The following is a 12,360-nucleotide window of genomic DNA, read 5'->3' as shown; positions in this document are numbered from 1 at the left end:
CACAGCTCTGTGGATGAGTGGGGGAGGGGAGAGATTTCTGACAGAAAACTCCAAAATCGCAGAGCAGGATAATGAGAAGTAAGTGAAGACCCTTAGATCCACCTTCCCCCATGCCTCCATTGTGAAAAACGCCCATCACTTTAAAAAAAATAAAGTTTAATAGTAATAAAATGGTCATAAAAATAGCAATACAATTCGAGTAATAAAAATTTGAACAATTGAGATTAGGACAATACGAGACAATAACAAGAAAGTTATGGAGGACCGGGTACCTTTTCTGGGCAAAATAAGCCCGAAAAAGGACACCCGTTAACAGAGGATTAACCATTGAAAGCAATAGCCTGTTGCGTATTCATACACCTCATACATGATGCATAAATTCCATTCAAACAAAGGATTCTGTCTGGTCAGTGTCAACTTCTTCCTCCTAATCCTTAGTGGCGTCTTCACGGCTGAGCAAGGCGGGAAGAAGTTCGTTCCTTCTGATAACAGAGCAGTAAATTCTCTTTCTCTGAAAGATTAAGGTGTCCTGTGGCTGCTATCTGGTGCAAGTACCTCATTCATTTCTTAAAAAAGTATCCCACATACATAGTTCCTACCTTAACTAGAAAACTGCATTTACCATACTGTTAAAATGTTGATACAGCCCTACTAACCGCTACAACAAAATACATATAGTATTTTATATCTGCATAGAGACATATAATATGCACTTTTCACACTGCCAAGGTAAAGGGATTCCTTTAATCTGTCAAACCACAAATAAAATAAATAAAAAGGCTGTCCCTGTTACAGCAAAAAATCTGATAAGCCCACAAACACCACAAATGGGGCCTGGGGGGGGATTCCTGGAATTTTTTTAATTTGCTTTAATGCACATAAATCACCACACTAGTTTTTCCACATAAAATGCTGCACTTGTTGCAAACAAAATCTTAAAATCTCACAAACAGAGCTATACAGTCCCAAGAATCAAATTACCACAATGCAGGGGAAAAAACCCACACAGCTCTCCTGTACCTCAAGTCTTGGGAATCAACTTATAACAAGCTCTCTCTATTACAGTTCTGACAGCCTACAAACACCAGTTCAAGATAAAACCCATCTAAAAGGGTGGCTTAACCCTTTTGACTCAGGCTCAAGCTTAATACATAGCTTAATACAGATGACAGACAACAAAAATTACCAGCTTGTTACAATTATAATGTTTACACAATAGTCAGCAAAATCTCACACTACACCAGATGAATCCAAAGTTGCAACTTTGCAAACTCCACAAGGACAGGGACCACAAAGGCACTGTGTTACAGCGTTGGATCCTCGCCTCCCAGGTCCCACAGCCAAAGGATTGGTTAACACCTGAACACAAAGCCTTATGAAAGAATGGTTATACTCAAACACCAGGTGTCACTGCAAATGCTGTTCCCCAAAACTAGAAAGTTCACACACACAAACTCACTGTGATAGGGGTATTTCTTTCCACACACACAAACTCAGTTATAACAACCTTAGACCAGCATTTGCCCTTACGACTGCTAGCCCCAGTTGGTGGCAAACTGAGCTCTCTATGGCGAAACAAATGGCAGCATCAAAAGCCTGAGCTCAGTACAATAGTTGAACAACTCTTTCTGCTGGCAACCAGATTTCAACTGCAACTTCAGCTTGCAAGCACACTACAGAGGCACAAGTTGCACGTGGGACATCTCCCACGACTTACCAAAGGGCCTCTCCTGACCACGCCTTACCGGTCGCTGTTTAAAACTGTTTTAATTTTTAAACATACCATTTTGTCTGGAGTTTTAGTAGTCAGGAGTCCTTGTCTGCTGCTGGATGAACAGTCTGTGCAGCAGAGCCCACTCTTCCAGGAATATCCTGGGGGTGCACCAAGGGGGTCCATGACCTGAGCTGGTCTCACAGCCCAGCAGAGTCTCCTCCTGGCTGGCTTGCTAACTGAATCATTAAAACTGAAGATCATGGAAAAAGGCTCTAACTAGTTAAAGTTAGAAAGCTGTATGTTTATAATGTGGGTGGGCAGCACGGGGGAGTCATTCTCAAAATGCATGACTGCACCACACAAGGATTTTTGCCTTCTGTTCATTTCCCAAAATAATACGTATGCATAACCCCAGCACCTCCCATCCCCACGTTGTATTAAAATGACGTTATTAGTCCTTCACGTGTGCGCAATTCTTCTCTTGAATTGGGTCGGTGGTCTCAAATTGGGCCAGTGGTCCAGGGATGAAGTCAGGAAGGTCTTCATCAGGTCTCTGTGACCCTCTGGCACAATCCAAGGCCCCTGCTTTGTGATGGATTAACACAGAGTCTAGGTGCTGGGCATTGTTCTACTGGTTTCAATATGTTCCTCTAATGGTTCACTTGCTCCACTTTTTTCTACAAATGAGCTCATAATATAACAATTAGCTTTAGCTTAGGCATCTAATAATCATTGTCCTATTTTTGGTGTATCTGACTTCAATGTGAATTGGTTCTAATCCTCAGCTAAAATCTTAAATTTTTAAAATCATGATTCACGTATGGCTGCTTTCCAGTTGTTGTTCATGCCTACGATGCAACATGAACCATCAGTGAGAACAACGCAGCGTGTTTCTTCTGCTGGCAGTTGATTGTAGGGTGGAGCTTCTTCAGCCCGTGTCACTTGTTCTTATTCTTCTTTGTCAGCGAGACCAAAGTTTTCACCTTCTGGCCAGTTTGTAATTATTGCCAAAATTCTAGGGCAATTTGGGTTTCCAATACCGCTGATTCTGCCAAGCCCGTTCCCTTGGCTGTGGTTTTGCTGGATAGCAGGCAGGGACAGTGGGAATCTCGTTCATTCTCGGGTAGCTGATTGATAATTGCTGCCCCGAGATGCGTAGGATGTCTGTGCTTCGGCCTGTGCAACTGAAGAACGAGTCTGGACTCTTCACTTTTTGGTCTTGAGGTTGTTTATTAATTCTTATCTATAAAATTTTCTTTCTGCCCAGCCGAGGTCTGCTCAGCAGGGCAGCCACGACCACTCTGACCGCTCCCAAGGTGTTGTTGTCTTTTTATACTACAAACTACGTATATCATATTGACACTTAATTCCCAATACCTATCACCTATTTTAGACAGTGCACTTCTACTCTAAACCAATCCCAAAGTGCCAACATCACAGCAGAAAACGGAGAACAAGAAGAAGAAGAAGAAAGGCTAGACATGCCCTGATTCCTCCATCTTGTCCCCATAACCCCCATACCAAAAATCCTAAAATCTACATTTTCATCCTGTGATTATTTTGTTATTACTCTATTCAAACCTGTGTGACCTTCACGTCCTCATACAAAGCTGGTAACTTGCCCCAAGGGTCAAAATCAAATCCCCAGGTGTTCTGGGCAGCATGCCAGGGTCTCCAAGCCCCCTGGTGGGGTGCTTGGCAACTCGGACGCGGGGAGGGATGTACTGAGTTCTGACATCTCCCCCTTCTGTTTGCACCAAAACCACCTCTTTGGCGACTCGATTCATGACCCGTCACACACACAAAAGGATGCATGGCACGATGAGCATGAGAACCAAAAGTCCTACTAAAATATAAAACTCTATTTCTAAAAGCTCTTTCCACAATGGAGAAAGATCGAAAAATTAAACCACATCATCAAACCAGGATCCAGTGAGCTCCCCAAGTTTTTTTATACTGTCTTCTATCTTTTAATGTTTTCATCAATTGACTTTGAGTGATCTGTCAGATTTATGCAGCACATTCCTTCAAATTCCTCACATCCATGTCCATGTGCCAGCAGCAGATAAGTGATTGCTGCTCTATTTTGAAGAGTTGCCCGTTTTACACTGTCAATGTCTATTAACATGTCACTCAGTGCAAGAGAAACGGCTTGAGCATGTTTGCTCAACCAGCAACCCATGTGGTCCAATTGAGTCAAGGCCATCCCTGACGCTGTCTGAGGTGAGAAAATTGCAATGGCAACTCTCCAAGCCTTGTCCCAAGTGTTTACCTCACCATCACAATTTGGACTATACTGTTCCAATGATCTTCTCCCTTTACGTTTTTGCTCTTTCCATGATTTTGAATCAGGTGACCACAATGAAGTTCTTCCAATGCAGCATGGACCACCTTTGACATTTGCAGGGATGCCAGGCCAAATTCTGTCTTTACAAATGAAAAAGATCCCCCGTGGCAATTGTGCTGGAACCTGGAGCAATGCTTTGGTTGTCCTCTTGGTGTATTTGCACCAAGCTGATGCATTTTTGTAAAAAGCATGATGCAGAGTGTGAGAGTCTGTCTGAAATACCCTTCATTTTTGCCTCACGATTGTCGTGAAGAAAAGACCACCAAAAAGTTAAAAACTGTTGAGCCAGTGGGGAAGGGGAGTCATGTGCCTCTTAGCTCAGTGTTTCCACAGGTGTTGTTTGCCACGCTGAACTTGAAGGGGCACCTTGCCCTTTTTCTGAACAATAGACCTGGACTTTCTCCCCACCTCCTGGCCTGGCTGCTTTGAGCTTTGGGGTGGTCCCTCTTCCAAGAGAAGACCCCTCTCGTCCACCCTCAACCATCGTGACAGACAAGCAGAGATGTAAGCCTCTTCATCAAGGAACCAAAGTAAGAAACTCCTGTGCAAGGAAACCCCCCTCACACCCTTCTTACAGAGACTGGAACTGACCCCCCCCAACTGAGGGGATGTGCAGTGGGGGGAGGAAAAGCTGCCCAGAGTAAACACAGGTGCGAGCACTGGGCCATGAAAACAATGGTTCTCGCCCCTTGCCTGGCTTGGGTTTGTGCACCCCTATTCTTTCTCCCCCGAAGACCTTTGTTTCGGCTGAGAAACCATTCCCCTTCCCCCAACTAAAGACAGTACGACTGGGGTCCAGTTCAGCCGTGCCTTTTGTGGCCTGGTGAGCTTTTGACAGCTGGACCTCGAAGGATGAAAGCAGCACCGCATTCGGTAGCTATACCCATCTCCCCTCTTCTCCTCCCTCTTTTCCTTATCTTCTCCTTCTGTCCCCAGTTTCCCCTCACCAACGCATTTCTGTTGTGGTTATTTCAATAAAACTGCATTTGTTGGTTTTGTTACTGTAAATCCCCTGTGCCTTTGTCGGTTATTTTGCATCTTAAAATCACCGCGTTACCCGTTCACTGGGACAGATCGCGACAGTGGGGGGGTCTCCGCTGTCCCAGTGCACGATGTGGGGGGTCAGTGCTCGAGGGGGGGGTCCCGGTGCTCAATGACGACACTGATTGATGGGTTGGGGGAGTCTCTGGTGGTCCCGGTGCATGAGGAGGGGGGAGGAGAAACTCGAGGGTCCTGATGCCTGAGAGGGGGTCCCAGTGCATGAGGACAGTGAAATTTGGGGTTCCCGGTGCTCAGCGGGGTCCCATTGGGTGCCCAAGGGCAGTGTCTGACACAGAGAGAGACCCCAGTTACACCAGGGACCCGCAGACAGGGGCTGGGTCAGTCCTGGTGACACTCAGGGGGCTCTTGGTAGCACAAGGACCGCCCAGGTTCTCCTGCACGAGATCTTGGTGACACGAGAAGCTGGTGGCACTTGAGGAACTGGTGGCACTCGAGGGGCTCTTGGTGACACGCAGTGCTGTGGCACTCAAGGAGCTGGTGGCACTTGACTGCCCACAAGTCTCTCCAGTGACATCACTGCACCAACGACATTACAGTGGTGACATCACTGTCTCTGCAGCAGCCTCGGGATGTCCTTGATGGCTTTTTGGCACTGCTTGGCCACTGCGCGGCTGCCAGGGCCACCCGGGCCACCGGGGCCACCTGGGCCAGCATAGGGACTCAAAAGGAGGTTGTGGATATCCCACAGTGTCGGCAGCAGGTGATGCGAGGCCAGGCGGGCGCTGCCCTCCCACAGACGCTCAAACTCAGCCACGTCGGCCACCAAGGCCTCAAGGATATTGGGGGACATTTGCTCTGGCCACTTCAGGGTGTCCTCAATCTCCTCGAGCTGGGTCTGCATGTCCCAGGTGAACTCGATGGCTTTTTCACACGCGTCCACCAAACGCTTCAGCGGCCCCAGGGCCACCACTGCCCAATGTCCCCTCCAGGCGGCCGCCCTCGCCCGGCTGGTGGCCACCACGGCCTCATCCATGGCCTTGCTGGTAGCTTTCTCTTCCTCACTGGTGGCCGCTGCCACCTGAGCATTGTGCGTGGCCCCTGCCGAGGCCCCCTCGACCCTGTCCAGGGTCACCGGCAGCCACCAGGGTGTGGCCTCCAGGTTGTCCCCAGGTTGTCCCCTCTCCCTGAAGGTGGCCTTTAACCACAGGTGCTTGGCCCACAAGGGTGTCGCGTCCCAGCAGGTCTTGCGCAGCTCATCGGCCTCCTCCTGCAGCCGGTCCCATCTCTCCCTGAGCGCGGCCACCAACTCCTGCCAGGCCCTGGCCGCGGCTCTCACATCGGCCCAGTTGGTCCCAGGGGTGGCCAAGAGGGCGGCCAGGGCCTGGCCCAGGGAGGGGACACCACGGTGGCCCATGGAGGTGACATCGCCATGGTCCAGGGTCTCACGGAGGCTCTGGGTGAATCTCCTCAGGGCCGCGGGCAGGAACTTTGGGGACACGCGCTGCCGCACGTCCCTGTGTGACCCGGTCACGGTGGCCGCCACCTTGCCCAGGGTGGCCACCACGGACACCAGCGCCTTCAGCAACTGGGGAGGGGACAGGGCACGTGTCAGACCTGGTGGCACTTGTGGCCGCCTGCAGGGGCCCCTGTGCCCTCCCGGGCTCCCCTCTGTCCCTTTCTCATCCCCTCGTCCCCACTGCCACCCCCGTGTTCCCTGCCGTACCCCACTGCTCCCTTCTCCCCCGTGCCCCCTCCCCCCACTGTGTCCTTCTCTCCCCACCCCCCGCGCCCCCGGTCGCACCTTCTGGTTCTGCTGGCTCATTGGTGACCCGGCGGGGACACCTTGGGGACGCTCCGGTGGCGAAGGAGCCCCGGGACAGGCACCGGTCCCGACCCAGAATCGGCCCCGGCGGCGGCGCTCGCGGAAATGCCCGAGCGCGATCGGGAGGCGCCGGAAAGGGGCGGGGGCCAGAGGCAGTGACGTCACCGTCCCGCCCATCACCAGTACCGCCCCAATCCTCGGGAAGCACCAGATTGGATTCGGGAGATTTTTAGGCTGAATCCCAAGGGGTTTAGGCTCCATCCCGCCATTTCTAGGCGGATTAAATCGGCCGTTCCCGGCTGGATTGATGAGGGAACGTGGAGCACTCTGAGGAGCGGGCGGAACTGCCCTCAACCAAGATGGCGGCGCTGCTTCTCTCGCGAGACCTCTGGCGAGAAGCGGGGTGGGGGCAGTTGGGAGGGGATTTGGGGGAACCTGAGGGAGAACTGAGGGTCCTCAGGAAGTTTGGGGAGTTCTGAGGGGATGTGGAGAGTTCTGAGGGGGTTTGGGGGGTCCTGAGGGGGCGTGAGAGGGTTTAGGGAATCCTGAGGGGATCTGGGGGATACTGAGGGGATCTGAGGGGAGGCTGGGGGGTCCTAAAAGAGAACTGGGGGCGCTGAGGGGATGTGAGGGGGTTTGGGGTCCGTCAGAGAGAACTGGGGGTTCTGAGGGAAAATTTGAGGTATCTGAGTGTTATAAGAAGCTTGACCAGGCCAATATTCAAGCAGCAATCAATTTATTAATTAATATCGTAAAGTATGAGCAATACAGCGCTGGGTACAGTGGGGGAAGTTTTCCCTCTAACTGCACACAGATAGTTGAGGGTTACAGGTATTTATAGGGGTACTCATAAGTTTTCTCACCAGTTTCTATTCCAATTTTTATTCATCAGCAGTTTCCACTCCAAATTTTTACGTCACAATTGTATACACTGTTTTGATTTAGTTTTTCTCAGGATATATCTCAAAAGGATTATCCCCAGATGGTGGTGGTCCAGTTTCCGAAAGAAGAAAGATGAATCTCGTATGGTGAAGTCCATCTTCCCAGATGTGGGTCCACCCTTTAATTGCAAAGACTATAAATCTCCTAACAGTGGTGTCCATCTTCCCTCGGTCGAAACTATAAATCCTTCAGCTGATGTTCATCTTCCTGTCTCAAGCTGATTTTCTCTGCTTTATTAAGGCGTGACATAAGCAAGTTTCCTTTATATATATTCCAAAGCTATAGTTTCAAGGATACAAGCAATATTCTAAAATTATACTTCAAAAGTTTATTTTTGCAGAACTCTTTGAGGATTAACTACAAGCAAAAAGCAACATCCTTAACACTTTAATTCCAATGCTCCTAAATCAACCAAGGTTAATTGCAAAAAAAGATAGGTTCAAAGGCCTTCTTCCATGCTTTACTTTCCTCAGTTATTATTAGAATTCGCAACTGTTCCATTGTCGGTCCCCACACATATCACAATCACAAATACACACATTGCCTGTATGTACCTGACACGAAACACAGCTTTGTATTTCACACCCTGACAATGGTTGCCCCATCATAAGAATCGCAGAATTTGCATCTCCAAGCTCCCACCTGAGGTTTCCACCTGCAGTTACATCCCAGGCCTGTTTTGCTAGATCCGGACCAAAACATATTAAAAAGGGCTCAAGTTCCATTCTGGTATTGCCACTTCCACTGATAGTCACGGACTACATGTGTCCTACTTGTGGAATTATCTTGGGGGCAGCTTAAAAATAAGGCATCAAAAAACATATCCTTCCCCCCTGCTTTACAGCCTTCAAAATCCTTTTGGTAATTATGGAAGGAGCACCTTACCCAGCTACCATTAGTGAGCTTAACATGTTTTTGATTCCATCTGCCTTGATATCTGGAACAATCATAAGGAGAGCAGCTGGGGGTCCAACAATCTAAACCTAGTCACAAACGCTTTTTCACCACATATATGTTTCCTGTTCTATTTAGACAATAAATGCCTCTTTCAGAAGAATGAAGCTGCCATGGGCTTCCTTCTGCATCCCAAAATCCTGTTCCATTATGGACCTCACTCAGGGCACTGACCCACCATTTAGGCTCGACTGGGCTGGCCACCCATGGCCAGCAGACCCTCCGCAGACCCAACAATTGCTAAGATTAAAGGTTTTGCTACTTCTTCTCCCAAGGTTAAAAATTATTTTCCCACTTTTGCCCCAAACCTAACTGACAATATAAGTGTAAGATCATTAAGAGAAACATTCTAAATGTGTAATCTAATCTCCTAACCGAATTTTCACTTTCACGTTGTCTTCCACACCACCTGTGGTGAGAGAAGGCAGAGAAACAGCTTAACATAAAAAAAACCAATGACAGTGAGGATTGGCCCCCAGTGACTGGAGATGGGAGAGGAGGGATGCCCACACAAACTGTTTCAGCAGGCAGTCTGTGGGGAGGCGCACAGGGCTTCCCCCGATGTCGCCGCACTGGCTGCTGCTCCATTCCACCCCTGTGGAGCGTCAGTCGCGGCTTCCCATCCTTCTCCTCCAGCTGAGATGTCCAAACCTCCGGGGCCTCAGAGACCTTGACCCGAGTGTGATGGGTCCACCGTGTTCAGCTGCCTTGACGGCTGTTTCTGTGGTCAGCAACGCTTGGAAAGGTCCACGCCACTTCACCACCAGGGTGCTTCTTTCCACTCTTTAACTGGGACCCAATCTCCCGGCTGGATGTTGTGAACAGCAAAGTCCAAAGGCAGGGTCTGTGCCAGCTGAGCTTCCTGTCAAACAGATTTCACAAGAGACAGTATCCTGGCCACATATTGTTTCAAATATACATCACTTATCTCTATCCCCCTACTAGGCTGAGAATTACAAGGGTAAGGAATTCCAGACATTAATTCAAAGGGAGATAATTGAATATCTCCCCTGGGTCTGGCCCTTATTCTTGCCAAAACCAGTGGCGAGAGCCATACCCACGGCATCTTAGTTTCTATCACCAGTTTCAGGAGGTGTTTCTTTATCTCTCCATTCATCCTCTCAACCCACCCGAACTCTAGGGGTGCCAGGGGGTATGGAGGTTCCATTGTATCCTTAAAGCAGTCATAACTCCTTGAAGAATTTTTCCTGTAAAATGAGTTCCCCTATCTGAGCCTATTGCTTCCACAGTCCCATATCTTGGAATTATTTGTTCCAAAAATACTTTAATAACTGATCCTGTAGTTGCTGAAATGGCTGGAAATGCTTCCGGCCACCCTGTTAACTGACAGACACACTGTTACCAGAAGATATTTGAACCTTGCCACTCGAGGCATTTCAATAAAATCCACCTGGCATCTCTGGAAGGGAGGTACAGCCCAAGACCTCCCTCCCCTGGTGAGTTTCTTTGTAACTCTGTTATTGGTTTTAGCACAAATCAAACAACCCTCAATAGCTTGCTTTAGCCAGAATAAAAATAAGCCAGAATAAAAAGACCCAAAGCAGCACACATTTTGAGGAAGGCTTCTGCCAGTCCTCAGGAGCCCCAGTGACTCTCTTCATGAAGTTATTTTAACAATTGCAGGGCCAGAGCTTTTGGTATCCACTGCTTACCATCCCTTGTAAACCAATTATCCTCTCCTTCCTCTGCCCCACTCTTTTAAATTATCTCAAGTTCCTCTGGTGGAAAAGACAGTTTCTCGGGCAGTGGTGCAGTTACTGGGAGCAAAGGGAGCATCTTGGAGCTTTTTGGCAACAATGCAGCTTTCCCAGCTTCTTCATCAGCTAGTCGGTTTGCTGTTACCTCTTCTGAGGACCCTGCCCCGTGCCCCTTGATGTGTATTATTGCTAACTTTTTTGGTAAATTCACCACCTCCAATAAGTGAGAGATTAAGTTCTCAAGAGATAATGTCTTTCCCCTGCAGCTTAATAAACCTCTTTCTTCCCATAATTTTCCAAATGCATGTGTCACCCTGTTATTTTTGCCCAATTATCCCATCAAAAAAAACCCCAAACAATATTAAGTTAGCAATTTAATTCAATATCTTAGAAAATATATAAAATTGGATACTCTTGAAATATTGGCAATATAATTTGGTTTAAAATAAGGGATAATTCAGTTCCAATAGTAGCACATAAGCAAAATAAAAATAACTGCGCAGGGTACGGAGTGCAGGTTTCTGGGAGCCTTGCCACCTCACGTAGGAGCTTGCCAGGTGAAAATTCCCCCTTCTGTGCCATATGTCAATGCCATCTCCTCCCCTTTTCGATTCATCACACTTGTACCTCCACCCTCATCACCACCTTTACCGTGCATGCTCCACCACTCGGTTTGGTGGTCGCACCCGTCTTTGGGGGTCGTTTTGAATGAAGGCCTCTTCTCTTCCTCTTTGTACTTTAATTCACCATTGGGCTCACGTGCGCAACATGCCAGTACAATGTAAGCCAAAACTATCATAATATAATATTTAAGCATCAAAGCAATAAATCCCTTATAATGAGCATTTTCCTGGGACCCAACCAGATTTTCCTTTCTTTCTGTTAATTTTTAGTAACTGTTATCTCATGCTTTTTCCTGCCTTGAACATCTGCAGGAGGGGGGGCGTAATGGAAACCCTCCTCTCCCTTTCTTGACATCACACCTTTTAACTGCTTTATTATTTCTGAATATTAATTACTGTATCAATATAGATTACTGTTTCAATTTTGTCAGCACGAATCATAAATATTATCCATACTTCTCATTATCTTGCTCTGAGTTTTTGGGGTTTTCCGCCAGAAATCTGTCCCCTCCCCAACTACTCATCCACAGGGGTTTGGGGCGGTTTTCCCTTTTTGGGGGAAATCAAAGCGATGCCCTGATTCTCCTAATTGCGGGCAGCAGAAGTGAGGCTCCAGGGCTTCCCGCTGAGCCGGAGCCTCAAAGCCTCAAAGCATCAAAGCAATAAATCTCTTATAGAGGGCATTTTCCTGGGACCCAACCAGATTTTCCTTTCTTTCTGTTAATTTTTAGTAACTGTTATCTCTTGCTTTTTCCTGCCTTTAACATCTGCAGGAAAGGGGGGGGGTGGGAGGAACACCTCCTCTCCTTTTCTTGGCAGTACACCTTCTAACTGTTTCATTATTGCCAAATATTAATGACTGTATCAATATTGATTACTGTTTCAATTTTGTCAGCACAAATCATATCTATTTACCATACTTCTCACTATCCTGCTCTGAGTTTTTGGAGTTTTCTGTCAGAGACCTCTCCCCTCCCCCACTCATCCACAGAGGTTTGGGGCGGTTTTTCCTTTTTGGGGGAAATCAAAAGGATGCACTCATGCTCCTAATTAGGGGCAGGAGAAGGGAGGCTCCAGGGCTTCCCGCTGAGCCGGAGCCAACGGAGCCGCAGTGCCGGGAAAGCCGTGGCGGGAGCTGCGGAGAAGTTTATTTGTCTTTTCAGCTCAATCCCCCTCGGGCCCGGGCTCGTTCCAGGGCTGTTCCTCAGCTCCGGCTCTGCCCTCACGGAGCCCGGGGC

General features: G+C 48.2%; 2 protein-coding genes across 2 annotated transcripts in view; one reads left to right on the top strand and one right to left on the bottom strand.

Annotated features, from left to right (window-relative positions):
- Window positions 1-12,360, top strand: part of LOC102061417 (uncharacterized) — a 236,416-nt gene that overhangs the window by 31,657 nt on the left and 192,399 nt on the right. The window lies entirely within an intron of this gene.
- LOC141725826 (uncharacterized) lies at window positions 136-7,261 on the bottom strand. The gene is made up of 2 exons (XM_074529944.1): window positions 6,865-7,261; window positions 136-6,648 (listed from the first exon to the last, which is right to left on the bottom strand). The coding sequence occupies exons 1-2, from the start codon at window positions 7,144-7,146 to the stop codon at window positions 5,668-5,670; spliced, it is 1,263 nt and encodes a 420-aa protein (XP_074386045.1). The 5' UTR covers window positions 7,147-7,261; the 3' UTR covers window positions 136-5,667.

This window comes from Zonotrichia albicollis, chromosome 31, assembly GCF_047830755.1.
Source record: "Zonotrichia albicollis isolate bZonAlb1 chromosome 31, bZonAlb1.hap1, whole genome shotgun sequence".
In the NCBI taxonomy this organism is placed as follows: domain Eukaryota; kingdom Metazoa; phylum Chordata; class Aves; order Passeriformes; family Passerellidae; genus Zonotrichia; species Zonotrichia albicollis.
Note: the sequence above shows the minus strand (reverse complement) of the source record. Positions and strands in the feature narration are given on the sequence as shown.